This window comes from Phacochoerus africanus, chromosome 8 (assembly GCF_016906955.1).
Source record: "Phacochoerus africanus isolate WHEZ1 chromosome 8, ROS_Pafr_v1, whole genome shotgun sequence".
Classification (NCBI taxonomy): Eukaryota; Metazoa; Chordata; class Mammalia; order Artiodactyla; family Suidae; genus Phacochoerus; species Phacochoerus africanus.
This window is the reverse complement of record NC_062551.1, coordinates 19825336-19841196: the sequence shown is the minus strand read 5'-3', so window position 1 is coordinate 19841196 and position 15861 is coordinate 19825336. Positions and strand designations below refer to the sequence as shown.

General features: G+C 40.4%; 1 protein-coding gene across 2 annotated transcripts in view; it reads right to left on the bottom strand.

The window, feature by feature from the left end:
* Positions 1 to 15861, bottom strand: part of CCDC113 (coiled-coil domain containing 113) — a 36873-nt gene that overhangs the window by 3797 nt on the left and 17215 nt on the right. For both annotated transcript variants that reach the window (XM_047792224.1, XM_047792225.1), the window contains one exon: positions 673 to 828. In XM_047792224.1, coding sequence (XP_047648180.1) covers positions 673 to 828 — 156 coding nt within the window. The remainder of the gene's footprint in view (positions 1 to 672; positions 829 to 15861) is intronic.

Sequence of the window (15861 nt, the reverse complement as noted above, 5' to 3'; positions counted from 1 at the left end):
GCTGGGGTCCACAAACAGAGCCAAGCTTCCCAAGTGACCTGAGTGGGTTTTTAGCTACTCTAAGGATGTCTGATGTGCCCTCAGTGTGCAAGCAGGCTTGCGGCAGTCTGAGTGCTTTCTGGTTTTTGACACCAGCATATTGTTTGCACTTTTCCCTTTTCTCTCCCACAGCTCACAAGAAGCGAGGGTGCTTCTGTGCTCCCTGTACTATATGAAAAGGCTGCGGGTTAGTCAACATCGAAAACACCCTTGGCAACTATGTAAATGCATGGAATCGGGTTCTGAGGGATATTAAAAATCCATTATTATCTCAACTTTTAAAAACCTGGTTTCTCCATGTATAAAAGAGCAATCACTAAATTATTATAATGGGAGGAGGGGTTCAGAAGCTTCCATAATTCATTAAGAAAAGAAGCAACTAAAAACACACTACTACTAGAGTTTCTTTCTGATAACCTGAAAAGACTCTATGCTCCAACCAGAAAAAGGAGCTTTAAGCAGGGGGAAGGGGGAACCATCCTTTATTTTGGTATAAGAGTTGAAGCAACAGCTGAGCTTTCTCATAGACATCGCGTGTCCAAACGCCTGTATTCTTAGCTCATAAAACAAAATCCTAAACAAAAAAACGTGAGGGGGCAGAAGACACCGGGTTGGGAACTCCCTGTGACTCACCTCTGCGATCTCCACTTTCCTCTCCCACATCCTGATGGTCTTCTCCAGGTCCCCATTTCGGATCTTCTCCTGGACGTACAACATCACCTGCGGCGCCCGGAACTCCGCCAGCTGCTTCCGGAGCTGCTTGTTCACAGCCATGGCCTTGGCCCGGTCCTGGGTTGGGAAGGACCAATTAGACTGGAGGCTCCCTGGACCAATGAAACTTGGTTCCCGCCTCCTGGGACTTACTGGCCCTGGTGTCCCTCCCCAGTTTCAATGTAGTTCTAAAAACCATGATTACATTTTCAAACGAGCGGGTGAAACCACAAGACTCTGATTCTTTACAGATCGTGGTGCTTCCATCGAGTTCAGAACACGAAGTGCAGTCTAAAACAGTCTTTTTCCCCCTCCCTTCCTTCCTTTCTCACTTCCTCCTTTATTAAGGAATATGTTTTACTTTTGATTGCTCAGGGGCTTTTTTTTGTTTTGGAAAAATTCTGTATTTAAGTACACTTTGATTAGACCAATTTCAATTAATTTTCGTGTCTTTTTTTTTTTTTTTTTTTTTGCAAACTATACGTAACACAAAATTTCCCATTTTAGCCACTTTTAAGTGTACGGTTCTGTGGCATTCCGTACACTCACACTGTTGTGCAGCCTTCATCACCATCCATCTCCAGAACTTCGCACCCATCAAACACTAACTGCCCAGCCCCCCTCCCCTCAGGCCCTGGCAACTACCATTCTATTTCCTGCCTCTATGAATCTGACTACACTAGTAGGCACCTCATGGAAGTAGAATCATACAATATTTTCCCTTTTGTGAATGGCCAATTTCATTTGGCATAAATGTCCTCAGGGTTCATTTACATAGCATGATACAATTTTTGTAGCATGTCAACATTTCTTTTCAAGGAGGAATAATATTCTATTCTATGTATCTACACCACGTTTTGATTGTCCATTCATCTGTCAGTGGACACTTGGGTTGCTCCTACGTTTTGGCTATTGTAAACAATGCTGCTACAAACACGGTTATACAAATACCTGTTCAAGTTCATGCCTTCAATTATTTTGATTATATACTTGGAAGACAACTTGCTGGATCATAAATGCTTACCCACTTTTTTGAGGACTGCCTTTTAAAAAATTACTACACAGTAAAATTAGTCTTCTTTTGAATGGATTTTTGCTTTTTTCTTTTATCCTTTTTTCATTATAGTTGATTTGTAATGTTGTGCCAATTTCTACTGTACAACAGAGTGACCCAGTCTCTCACACACACACACACACACACACATTCCTTTTGCTATGTTATCTTCTATCATCATCTATCTCAAGACCTTGGATATAGTTCCCTGTGCTATGCAAGAGGACCTCATTGCTTACCCACAGAGGGATTTTTGAGTTGGCATTGTCCTTTCCATTGTTAACAATTGTTTTGAATAGGCAATACATTCAATTCAAGTGGTATAAAAGTACACAATGACAAGTACACACTCCTCTCCCCAGTAACGCAGATCCCCTTTCAAGAAGCATACACTATTTTTAGATTTGGTGCATCTTTCTAGAAATCTATAACCACACAAACCTATATGTTTAGCTTTTTGGCCCAGAGTAGTCAATTCTATTGACATTTATTCATCCAACTTTTTTTTTCTTCACTTAATCATGAAGATTCTTTTGTATAGGCACATGAAGAATTTACTCATTCTTTTTAATAGTTGCATAATTTTCCATTGTGTGAATATACCATAAGTTAACAAGGCCCCACCAACAGTTGCTCAGCTTCTCAGTCTCTTACAACAAACGGTGCTGTGATTACTAATAATCTGGGTATACATCTGTTATAAAATGCAAGTATATAAGCAGGGTAAACGACTTGCTTATCGAAGGCAGTGGTTGGTTCTCAACTGGGGGCTATTTTCTCTCCAGGAGACATTTGGCCATAGCTGGAGTCATTTTGTTTGTTACAACTAAGGGAATGCTACTGGCATCTAGTAGGTTGAGGCCAGGTATGCTACAAAACACCCTACAATGCACAGGACAGCCTCCGCAACAAAGAACAAAGAACCACCTGATCCAAAATGTCAGTAGTGTCTCAGTTGAGAAACCCTGCCCTAAGCACATGTGTGTGTATGATAAATGGTGCTATTTGACCTCTATAACGATCAAGCCAATCAGACTTTGCAGCAGTGTGAGACTGCTCTTTTCCCCATTCTCCCAACACAATCTTACTTTTTCATGTTTGTCAGTATAACAGAGGGAAAATGGTATCTCATTATAGCTTTATTTTGTGTTCCTTATGAGGGAGGAAGAACATTTTTCGTATGTTTGAGATTTTTAAGCTTTTCTGTAAACTGTTTAAATCTTTGGCCCATTTTTCCCCCCCTTTTTTAATTAATTTATAAAACTAATTAATTTTTTAAGAAAATTAGTTCCTTGTGACATTAGATACAATATTTATCTAGTTATTTGTCTTTTGGCTTTGATATTTTTCATGATCATTTTTGCCAGGCAGAAAAAAATTTTATTTGTATATAACTGACATTATTGATTTCAGGGTTTGTGGATTTTAGATTTTTAAAGTCTCCCCTATTCCAAGATCATAACAAAAATAGTCCCAGTATATAATTTTAGGTCTTTAATGGTTTTTCATTTACATTTAAATCTGCATGGTCTGGATTAATTTTGCCACAACATATAGTTCCAAATTTATTTTTTACTAAATAGCTACCCAGTCACTGCAAATCAGTTACTGAATATGTTGTCTCTTACTGCAGTGTCACCTTTATCATAAACTGAATGTATCAATATCAAAACTATCAGATACGTATTCATATACATATCACATTTTAGAATTCATCAAATGGCTTATACATTTTTTTTCTTGATCTTCTAGTCTATTTATGCACGTGTTTTAAATACTATAACTTCGTAACATGTCTCAGTATCTGGTAGGGCTAGTCCTCTGCTTATTAAGAACTTTGTGGATATTCTTATTTATTTTTCCAAAAGAATTTTTGAGTCAGTTTATTTAAGCCCTTAAAAAATCTCCTTGTTATTTTAATTGGAATACTATTATTTCACAGATAAACCTAAACAGAACTAACATTTTTATGATGTTGAATTTTCCTAGCCTAGCACTGTCTTTTGACTCCTTGCTTCACAAAGTACAATCTGTGGCACTGGCATCACCTGGAAACTGGGTGAAAATGCAGAGTCTCAGGCCATTCCAGACCTATCCAGTCAGAATCTGCTTTTAACAACATTCCCAGGTGATTGGTTTTCACCTTCTGGTTCAAGAAGTACCATTTTAGTTCACTTTGAAGCAACCCAATAAACTTTTTTTATTAACCTGTTTTCAGAATGTAACAATATTTTGTCGAGAAGTGTTTAGTGCATATCTACTATCTATCTGTCCAGGGTGGCATACAACTGTGGGGAGACCTAAAAATGTACCCGGAACCATCAGTGGACACTCTTATGAGGATGATGACTACAGAACACCTAATAAAACATAATGAAGTAACAAAAACTAAAGCATTACAAAAATATTAGCTGGGAGGACCAGGGACTGCAGCCCCTACCCAGCTTCCCAGTTGTAGAACAGGGGTGCAACTGCAAGAAAGACAGGCCATAGTTCCCTCTGTCGGCTCCAGTGCAGTGGTACAGAGATTTTGCCCAAAGGGAGAGGCTGAAAAACAGAGTCTTCTGGAATTCCGCCTAAGAAGACAGACTTTATTTGGAACAGAGTGTGGGGAGTTCATGCCTAAGGACTTTGTGGAAAACAATGGCGAGCTCTGGGGTGAGAAATCAAGATGAAGCTGATAGTTCCAAATTAGTAGCAACAAGCAAAACAGTTGATCAGCTAGATGCTTAACTTAACCAGAGAAAGAGACAATTAAGAAGAGTCTTATGGCATGAGAGCAAGCTTCAGTGACCAGCAACACTTTGCCCCTGTGAAGGGACCTGACTTTAATTAGATCAGAATGTGGAGCAATTAATGTCTCGGGATATTAAAGCAATAGAGCGATTGGCTAGTAATGAATGGAGGCTACTGCTGGGTGTAATACTAATAAAGGTACACCAGCCAGAAGTTAAGCTGGAAGAGGAGGCGTCAAAGAGAACTCAGCTGAAACACCTATCATCTCTGGTGGTCAGGGAGACTATATCCATGAATCAAGGCTGAACCTTCTGGGGAGCCACATCAGAAGCTACGAACAGCAGGAGAAAAAGACTTTACTGAATTAGTCCAGACAAACCACTAAACAAACAACAAGCAAAAATAATGATGAGAGCAAGATCAGTATCCTATGTTGCTAATATACATTATCTAAAATTTCCAGTTTTCAACAAAAATTATGAAATAAGAAAGAAACAAGAGAGTGTGGCTGAGCAGAAGGATTGAGATGGCGGAGGAGTAAGATGAGGCCCTCACCTTCTCCCACAAACACATCCAAAAAAAAAAAAAATCTACATGTAGAACAATTTGCACAGAACATCTACTGAACACTGGCAGAAGACTTTAAATCTCCAAAAAGGGGAAAAAACCCTCCACATAACTGGGTAGAAGAAAAGGGAAAAGAGAGAGAGAGAGGAAGAAAAGGAATCAGGATGGGACTAGCACTCCTGAAAAGGAGCTGTTAAAGAGGAAAGGAACCCACACCCTAGGAAGCCACCTCCATCTGGGGAGATCAGCCAAGATGGAGGGACCTCAGAGCCATGGAGAAAAATCACAGCAGCTGGACTGAGGAGGGCAAAGCAGAGTGAAAGCATCACAGGTCATCTGCACCACTGCCCCGGGACACCACAGCCTGAGACGCTCCGGTGGGGGCTGGGCACTGGGACTCAGGCTCCAGAGAGAGGCCGGTTCTGGGGGCAGGACCAGGATTGGCTCTGTGGAGACAGCCTGAGGGGTTAGGGAGTGGTGTGCCAGGGCTGGGGAGTGGAACACCACAGCTGAGGGAACCTGGGAGGTCTGGGCCCGTAGGAGAAGCAAGGCACCATTGTTGGGGAGGGCGAGAGGAGGAGGGGCAGACCACATAGGAATATCTTTCCCTGTGCACTGGCAGACTCTCAGAGGGCAGGGTGCCTCTGACGCAAGCTACCAGTAGCAAGACACCACTTTCTCATGATACCGGTGACCAGGCGCCTCTTGTGTGCGCTACGGGTGGCCAGGCGCTTCTTGTGTGGCCTAAGGGCAGCGAGGGGTCTGTGTGGCACGGCACCTCTTGCATGATCTACAGGAGGCAGGAACAAACCACTGAAGTTATCTCAGACACCAGAGTGGGGGCGTGGCCCACCGCCACTAGGGGTCTGTGAACAGGCACCACCTGCAGCCCCAGTCACCTCAGAGGTTGGCAAAGAAGAGGGCACTACAACTGAACATCATCTGCTGTTGCTCTCACTCCCCTGGGAACACACCCCACCTGCTACTGCCACTGCCAAATGCTCAGGGTGGTAAAGGAAAAAAAAAAAAAACCACGAAACCTATTGTAAAAAAGTGATGATTAAACACAAGGAATAGCAAAAGGACAAACATGAAGATGTTAAAAAAGGACTTCAAAATCATAAAATGTGGGGAAGGAAAGTAAGTACATCTAGATTCTTTTTTTTTTTTTTTGGAATGTGTTTGAGCCTATATGACTTATCAGGCTAAAGCAAGCAGATATAGGAAGGGGTTAACAAACTTGAAAAACAGGGCAACCACAAATCAAAACCAAACATTACACTCACAAAAACTAAAAACAAAAGGACACAAGCAGGAGTTCCCCTCGTGGCGCAATGGTTAACGAATCCAACTAGGAACCATGAGGTTGCGGGTTCGGTCCCTGCCCTTGCTCAGTGGGTTAACGATCCGGCGTTGCTGTGAGCTGTGGTATAGGTCGCAGACGCGGCTCGGATCCCGCGTTGCTGTGGCTCTGGCGTAGGCCGGCGACTACAGCTCCGATCAGACCCCTAGCCTAGGAACCTCCATATGCTGCAGGAGCGGCCCAAGAAACAGCAAAAAGACAAAAAAAAAAAAAAAAAAAGGACACAAGCATAAAAGGAAATCATCCAACCGAAAAGAGAAAGGAACATAGGAGAAACAGAATCAACTGGAAACAAGGTTTAAAATGGCAATAAATGCATATTTATAAATAATTACCTTAAATGTCAATGGACTGAATGCTCCAATCAAAAGACATAGAGTGGCAGATTGGATTAAAAAAAAAAACAAGAGCCTAAAATATGCTGCCTACAAGAGAATCACCTTAGGGCAAAGGACACGTATAAATTGAAAGTGAGGGAATAGAAAAAGATATTTCATGCAAATGGGAAAGAGAGGAAAGCAGGAGTTGCAATACTCATTTCAGACAAAATAGACTTTAAAACAAAAGCCATAAAGAAAGACAAAGGACACTATTTAAGGGTAAAAGGATCCATTCAAGAAGAGGATATTACAATCATCAATATATATGCCCTTAATATAAAAGCATCTAGATACATACAATAAATACTAACAGACATAAAAGGAGAAATTGATGGGAATACAATAACAGTGGGAGACTGTAACACCCCACTCACATCAATGTACAAATCCTCTAGACAGAAAATCAATAAGGCAACAGAGATCCCAAATGACACAATAGAAAACTTAGATTTAATTGACATTTTCAGGACGTTACATTAAAAAAAATCAGAATATACATTCTTTTCAAGTGCACATGGAACAGTCTCAAGGATTGATCACATACTGGGGCATAAAACTAACCTCAACAAAATTCTCTCACCACAAAAAAAATACAATACCTTTTAAAATTGCACCCCCCAAAATTAAATACCTAGGAATAAACCTAAGGAGGTGAAAGACTTATACGCTGAGAACTATAAAACATTAATCAAGGAAATTAAAGAGGATTCAAAGAAATGAAAAGATATTCCATGCTCCTGGATTGGAAGAATCAATATTGTGAAAATGGTCATACTACCCAAAGCAATCTACAGATTCAGTGCAATCCCTATCAAATTACCCATGAAATTTTTCACAGAACTAGAACAAACAATCCAAAAATTTATGTGGAACCATAAAAGACCCAGAATTGCCAAAGCAATCCTGAGGAACAAAAACCAAGCAAGAGGCATAACTCTCCCAGACTTTGGACAATATTACAAAGTTATAGTAATCAAGATAGTGTGGTACTGGTACCAAAACAGACATACAGATCAATGGAACAGAACAGAGAACCCAGAAATAAACCCAGAAACCTGTGGTCAATTAATCTTCAACAAAGGAGGCAAGAATATAAAATGGGGAAAAGACAGTCTTTTCAGCAAGTGGTGTTGGGAAAACTGGACAGCTGCATGTAAATCAATGAAACTAGAATACGCCCTCACACTATGCACAAAAATAAATTCAAAATGGCTTAAAGACTTAAACATAAGATAAGACACCATAAAACTCCTAGAAGAGAAAATAGGCAAAACATTCTCTGGCATCAACTGTACAGATATTTTCCTAGGTCAGTCTCCCGAGGCAACAGAAATTAAAGCAAAAAATAAACCAATGGGACCTAATCAAATTTAAAATCTTTTGCACAGCAAAGGAAACCATAAAAAAAAAAAGACAAACTATGGAATTGGAGAAAATAGTTTCAAATGATGCAACTGACAAGAGCTTAATCTCTAAAATATACAAACACCTTATACAACTCAACACCAAAAAGCCATCAACCCAAGTGAAAATGGGCAGAAGACCTGAATAGACATTTCTCCAAAGAAGATATACAGATGACCAACTTGCACAGGAGAAAATGTTCAACATCACTATTATTATTAGAGAAATGAAAATTAAAACTACTATGAGGTACCACCTCATACCTGTCAGAGTGGCCATCATCAACAAGCCAACAAACAACAAGTGTTGGAGAGGGTGTGGAGAAAAGGGTACCCTCCTACACTGTTGGTGGGAACGTAAATTGGTACAACCACTATGGAAAACAGTAGGGAGGTACCTCAGAAAACTAAATACAGAACTACCATATGACCTAGCAATCCCATTCCTGGGCATATATCTGGACAAAACTTTCATGAAAAAGATACATGCACCCCTATGTTCACTCCAGCACTATTCACAATAGCAAAGACATGGAAACAACCTAAATGTTCATCAGCAGGTGAATGGATTAAGAAGATAAGATATATATACACAATGGAATACCACTCAGCCATAAAAAGGAACAAAATAATGTCATTTGCAGCAACATGGATGAATCTAGAGATTCTAATACTAAGTGAGGTAAGTCAGAAAGAGAAGGACAAATACCATATGATATCACTTATATCTGGAATCTAATATACAGCACAAATGAACCTTTCTATGGAAAAGAAACAAACTCATGAACTTGGAGAACAGACTTGTGGTTGCCGAGGGGGAGAGGGAGGGAGTGGGATGCACTGGAAGTTTGGAGTTAGTGGATGCAAACTTCTGCATTTGGAGTAGATAAGCAATGAGATCCTGTCGTAAAGAACAGTAAACAATATCTACTCACTTGTGATGGAACATGATGGAGGATAATGTGAGAGAAAGAATGTATATATATGTATGACTGGATCACTTTGCTGCACAGAAGAAATTGACAGAACAATGTAAATCAACTGTACAAGAAAAAGTTTTAAAAAAATTAAAAAAAGAAAGAAAGTGTGACCCACACAGGGGAAAAAGCAGATATTATAAACTGCCTTTGAGAGAATCCAGATGATGGACTTAGCAATGTCTTCAAAGCAGCTATTAGAAACAGGTTCAAAAAAGTAAAGTAAACAATGTTCAAAGAATTAAAAGACTATATGATGATAATTTCTTATCAGAGAATATTGATAAAAAGGTAGAAATTCTTTTTTTTTTTTTTTCTTTTTAGGGCTGCACCCATGGCATATGGAAGTTCCAGCCTAGGGGTTGAACTGGAGCTACAGCTGCTGGCCTCCACCATACCCACTGCAATGCCAGATCTGAGCTGTGTCTGTGACCTACACCACAGCTCATGGCAATGCTGGATCCTTTAATCCACTGAGCGGGGCCAGGGATCGAATCCACATCCTCATGGATACTAGTCGGATTTGTCTCCAATGAGCCACAACAGGAACTCCCATAGGTAGAAATTACTTTAAATAACTTAAGATACAAATAAGAACCAGGGAGTTCCCGTCGTGGCGCAGTGGTTAACGACTAGGAACCATGAGGTTGTGGGTTCGGTCCCTGCCTTTGCTCAGTGGGTTAAGGATCTGGTGTTGCTGTGAGCTGTGGTGTAGGTTGCAGATGCAGCTTGGATCCCACGTTGCTGTGGCTCTGGCGTAGGCCGGTGACTGCAGCTCCGATTCGACCCCTAGCCTGGGAACCTCCATATGCCGCGGGAGCAGCCCAAGAAATAGCTAAAAAAAGACAAAAAAAAATAAGAACCAAATAGAAAATCTGAAGTATTTTCAACTCAAATGAAAAATTAACTAGAAAGTACTACATTTAAGACAATAAAAGAAATAATCAGTAAACCTGAAGGTAAGTTAACGAGATCATACACTGTGAAGAACGCAGAGAAAAAAAGAAGAAAAGTTTCAGAGAAATGTGGAATACCCCTAAGTGCACCAACATATATGAAAACTTTCCATCTTTGATGAAAAACACTAAGCTATACATCCATGATATCCAACAAACTCCAAGTAGGATGAGTGCAAAGAAATCCACACCTACATATATCATACCCAAAATGCTGACTAACTAGTCAAAGAGAAAATATTGAAAACAGCAAAAGAAAACAATTCAACACATACAAGGGAAGTCCAATAAGATTAATAGCCAATGCCTCTTCAGAAACAAAATGGAGGCCAGAAAGCAGCATGACGATATATTCTAAGTGCTGGGGGAAAAAAAAAACCTGTCAACCAAGAATCTTACATCCAGCAAAACTATCTTTCAAAAATGAAAGAGAAGTTCCTGCAATGGTGCAGTGGGTTAAGGATCCAACTGCAGTAGCTCAGGTCACTGCAGAAGCATGAGTTTGATCACTGACCCACTGCAGAGGGTTAAAAATCCAGTGTTACCTCAGCTGTGGTGTAGGTTGCAGCTGTGGCTCAGATTCCATCCCTGGCCTGGGAACTTCTATATGCTATGGGTGTGGCCAAAAAAGAAAAATGAGAGAAAACAATGAGATCTTGGTTTCTGATATTAATTTCAAATTAAAGGACCCAGGACTCCTTGGAAATACGGCTGATTCTAAGACTGGGGCAGGAAATACACTCAAAGAGCCTAGAGCATCTTCTAGTTTCAGAAACGAAAGAGGTGCTCAAAACAAAACACACACACACACACACACACACACACACACACACTCCACAACCCACAAAAATAAGAATGTGTCAAAGAACACAAAAACCAACTAAAAGACCTCCCAATGGCCAAATTGGAACAATGGGAGCAACAAAATAATGTTAGATTATAACCCAAGGTACAAAATTAATAACTAATGAGTTGATACTGATATCAATAAATAATTTAACAAATAAATAAATGGGGGAGAAGTGGCAAATCTCCCACATAAAAAATTCTAAAAAATTATAACTTCCTACATCTTAAGAGTGGGCTTCAGGAGTTCCCCTTGTGGCTCAGCAGTAACGAGTCCAACGAGTATCCATGAGGATGTGGGTTTGATCCCTCAGTGGGTTAAGAATCTGGCACTGCTGTGAGCTGCAGTGTAAGCCACAGGTGTGGCTCAGATCCAGTGTTGCTGTGGCTGTGGTAAAGGCTGGCAGCTGCAGCTCCTATTTGACCCCTAGCCTGGGAACTTCCATATGCTGCGGGTGTGACCCCAAAAATCACACACACACAAAAAAAAGTGTGGGCTGTGCACAGGAACTTCCTTCCCCAGAGTGAAGCTGAAAAGTGGGGACACCATCTCCGCCAGGGGATCAAGGTTAACATCAGCAGCGAGGAGTCATTTTGACAGGATGCTCTCTTGATGAGATGAGATGAACATGGCACTTTATTTCTGTAGTTCTCCTCCCCAAACCAAACCGCATAACCCCTGTCTAATCATGGGGGGGAAAGAACTAATCAAATCCTAATCAAGGAGCATTCTACAGAATAACTGGCCAGCACTCCGCAAACCTGTCAAGGTCATCAACAACAAAATCTGAGAAACTGTCACAGCCAAGAGAAACCTGAGGAGGCATGACACTAACTGTGGTGTCCTGAACAGCATCTTGAAACAGAAGAAGAACAGTAGGTAAAGATGAAGGATGTGTGAATAAAGAATAGACTTTACCTAATAATAACATGTCAGTATTGATTCATTTTAATAAATGTATTCCACTAAGGTAAGCAGTTAATAATAGGAGAGACCGGGTGTGAGGGATTTGGGAACTCTCTGTACCAGCTTCACCATTTTCCTATAAATAAAAAACAGTTCTAAAATTTAAAGTTTGTTTTTTAAAAATGAGGAAAAATGAAGACTTTCCTGGATAAACAAAAACTGAGAGAATTCAATGCTAGTGGACCTGTCTTACTAGAAATTCTAAAGTTACTGTCGGGTGTTACTGTCTTACAAGTGACACCCAACAATAACTTGAATACAAGAAAACAAATACCACAAGTAAAGGTATTTATGTAGGTAATTATAAAAGACAATGTCATTGCATATTTTCCTTATTTTAACTGATTTAAAAAGCAATTTCTTGGAGTTCCCATCGTGGCTCAGTGGTTAACAAACCAGACTAGCATCCATGAGGACGCGGGTTCCAACCCTGGCCTTACTCAGTGGGTTAAGGATCCGGTAGTGCCATGAGCTGTGGTGTAGGTCACAGATGCTAGCTCGGATCCCGAGCTGCTGTGGCTGTGGTGTAGGCCGGCAGCTACAGCTCCGACTGGACTCCTAGCCAGGGAACCTCCATGTGCCGTGGGTGCAGCTCTAGAAAGACAAAAAGACAAAAAGACAAAAAAAAAAGCAATTTCTTAAAAAATCGGTATATAATTTTATATTGGACCTATGGCATAAAAAATGTAATATAAATTTTCAACAACAGCACAAAGGAGACAAACCAAAATGAAGCTATATTTGATTAAGAAAATAGCACCAGATGGTAACTCAGATCTACAGGAAGAAGTGAAGAGACCACACAAATGGTAAATAGGAAGGTTAATATAACACATTCTATAAACATACTGCATCTCCTTTCTCCCTTCAGTTTTTGACCCCCTTCTCACACCATTTACAAATGATCCATTTAACCCATAATGGATCATAAGCTAAATTTAAGACCTATAAAACTCTTAGAAGACATAGGAGTTAATCTTCATGATACTAGGTTAGGTAAGAGTTTCTTAGCTATAACACCAAAGGCACAACACAAAAGTAAAAGTTGAAAAAACTGGATTGCACCAAAATGAAAAACTTTTGTGCTATAAATGATAACATCAAGAAAGAAGGATTTCCCATCGTGGCTCAGCAGAAACGAATCTGACTAGGAACCATGAGGTTGTGGGTTTGATCCCTGGCCTCGCTCAGTGGGTGAAGGATCCGGCATTGCCGTGAGCTGTGGTGTAGGTCGCAGACACAGCTCAGATCCCACGTTGCTGTGGCTGTGGCGTAGGCTGGCCTACAGCTCTGATTGGACCCCTAGCCTGGAAACCTCCATATACCACGGGGTGTGGCCCTAAGAAGACAAAAGACAAAACAAAAAACAAACCAAAGAAAGAAAGAAAGAAAACCCATAGAACAAGAGCAAATACTTGTAAGTCATATACTTGATAGGGAATTTGAATCCAGACTATGTAAAGAATTCTTGTAACTGCAATGATAAAAAGACAAATAACTCAATTAAAAACTGGTCAAGGGCTTTGGATAGACATTCCTCAAAAAAAAAAAAAAGATAGACAAGAGGCCAAGAGGCCTATGAAAAGATGCTCAATGTCATTAGTCATTAAGTAAATTCAAATCAAAACCACAAATGAGATGCCACATCACATCCACCGGGACAGTATTAAAAAAAAAAAACTAAAAATAACAAGTGTTGGTGGAGATGTACAGAAATTAGAACCCTCACACATATATTTTTGATGGGAGTGTAAAATGGTGCAGCCACTTTGCAAAACAGTTTGGACATTTCTAACAGACATTTTTCCAAAGAAGATATACGGACAGCCAACAGGCACATGAAAAGATGTCCAGTATCACTAAGCATCAGGGAACTGCAAATCAAAACTGCACTGAGATATCACTTCTCACCTGTTAGAATGGCTATTATCAAACAGACAAGAAATAACAAGTGCTGGCAAGGATGTGGAGGGAAAAAACCCTCATGCGCTGCTGCTGGAAATCTAAATTAGCGCAGACACTATGGAAAACAGCATGGAGCTTCCTCAAAAAACTAAAAAAGGAACTACTCTACAGTCCAGCAATTCCACTTCTGGATATTTATTCAAAGAAAACAAAAAGACTAACTTTAAAAGATACAGGCATCAACATGTTCACTGCAGCATTATTCACAATAACCAATACGTGGAAACCACCTTTATATCCATCAATGGATGAATGAATAATGAAACTGTGATTATATATATATATATACATACACACACTCCAATGAAATACTATTCAGTCAGAAAAAGAAGGAAACCTTGCCATTTGTGACAACACAGATGGATTTGATAGCATTATGCTAAGTGAAATAAGTCAAAGATAAATACCTATGATCTCACTTATACCCAGAATCTTTTTTTTTTTTGTCTTTTTGCCTTTTCTAGGGCCACTCCCTTGGCATATGGAGGTTCCCAGGCTAGGGGTCGAATCGGAGCTGTAGCCATCGGCCTACGCTAGAGCCACAGCAACGCGGGATCTGAGCCGCATCTGCAACCTACACCACAGCTCACGGCAATGCCGGATCCTTAACCCACTGAGCAAGGCCAGGGATCGAACCTGCAATCTCATGGTTCCTGGTCAGATTCATTAACCACTGCGCCACGACAAGAACTCCCAGAATCTTTTTTAAAATGAGTTCAAGTTCTTAAATACAGAGAGCAGATCTGTGGTTGCCAAAGGTGGGTGTGGGGGGGCAGTAAGTGGTGGGTAGAATGACTGAAGGGAATAAAATAGTACAAACTTCCAAGCTTCCATTTATAAAATAAATAAGTCCTAGGGATGTAATATACACATGGTAACTAGAGTTAATAATACTGTGATGCATTTTTATTTTATTTTATTTTATTATCTTTTTAGGGCCGCACCCACGGGATATGGAGGTTTCCAGGCTAGGGATCAAATTGGAGTTATAGCCCTGGCCTATGCCACAGCCACAGCAACACCAAATCCCAGCCGCGTCTTCAACCTATACCACAGCTCACAGCAACGCCGGATCCTTAACCCACTAAGCGAGGTCAGGGATCAAACCTGCACCCTCATGGATCCTAGTCAGATTCATTTCTACTGAGCCATGATGGGAACTCCCCTGTGTTGCCTATTTAAAAGTTTCTAAGAAAGATTTTAAAAATTCTAATCACAAGAAATTTTGTAGCCATGTATGGTGATGTATGTTAACCAAACTTACTGTGGTGATCATTTTGCAAAATACACAAATAGTGAACTATGTAAAAAAAAAAAAACCAAGGAGTTCCCGTCGTGGCGCAGTGGTTAACGAATCCGACTAGGAACCATGAGGTTTCGGGTTCGGTCCCTGCCCTTGCTCAGTGGGTTAACAATCCGGCGTTGCCGTGAGCTGTGGTGTAGGTTGCTGACGTGGCTCGGATCCTGCGTTGCTGTGGGTCTGGCGTAGGCCGGTGGCTACAGCTCCGATTCAACCCCTAGCCTGGGAACCTCCACATGCTGCGGGAGCGGCCCAAGAAATAGCAAAAAGGCAAAAAAAAAAAAAAACCAAACCAAACCAAACAAAACCCCACAGTTTGGCAGTTTCTATAAATGTTAAACATAGAGGACACGCATATAAACCTCAACTCCACTTTTAGCTATATGTATAAGAGAAAAGAGAACATACATGCACACAAAACTTACACGTGAATGTTCACAGCAGCATTATTCATAATAGCCAAAAAATGCAACAACCCAAATATCCATCAAACCGAGAAATGGATAAACAAAATGTGGTACATGCAAGGAAATATTATTTAGCTATAAAAAGAAACAGGTACCAATGCATGCTGCAACATGAATCTTGAAAATATTG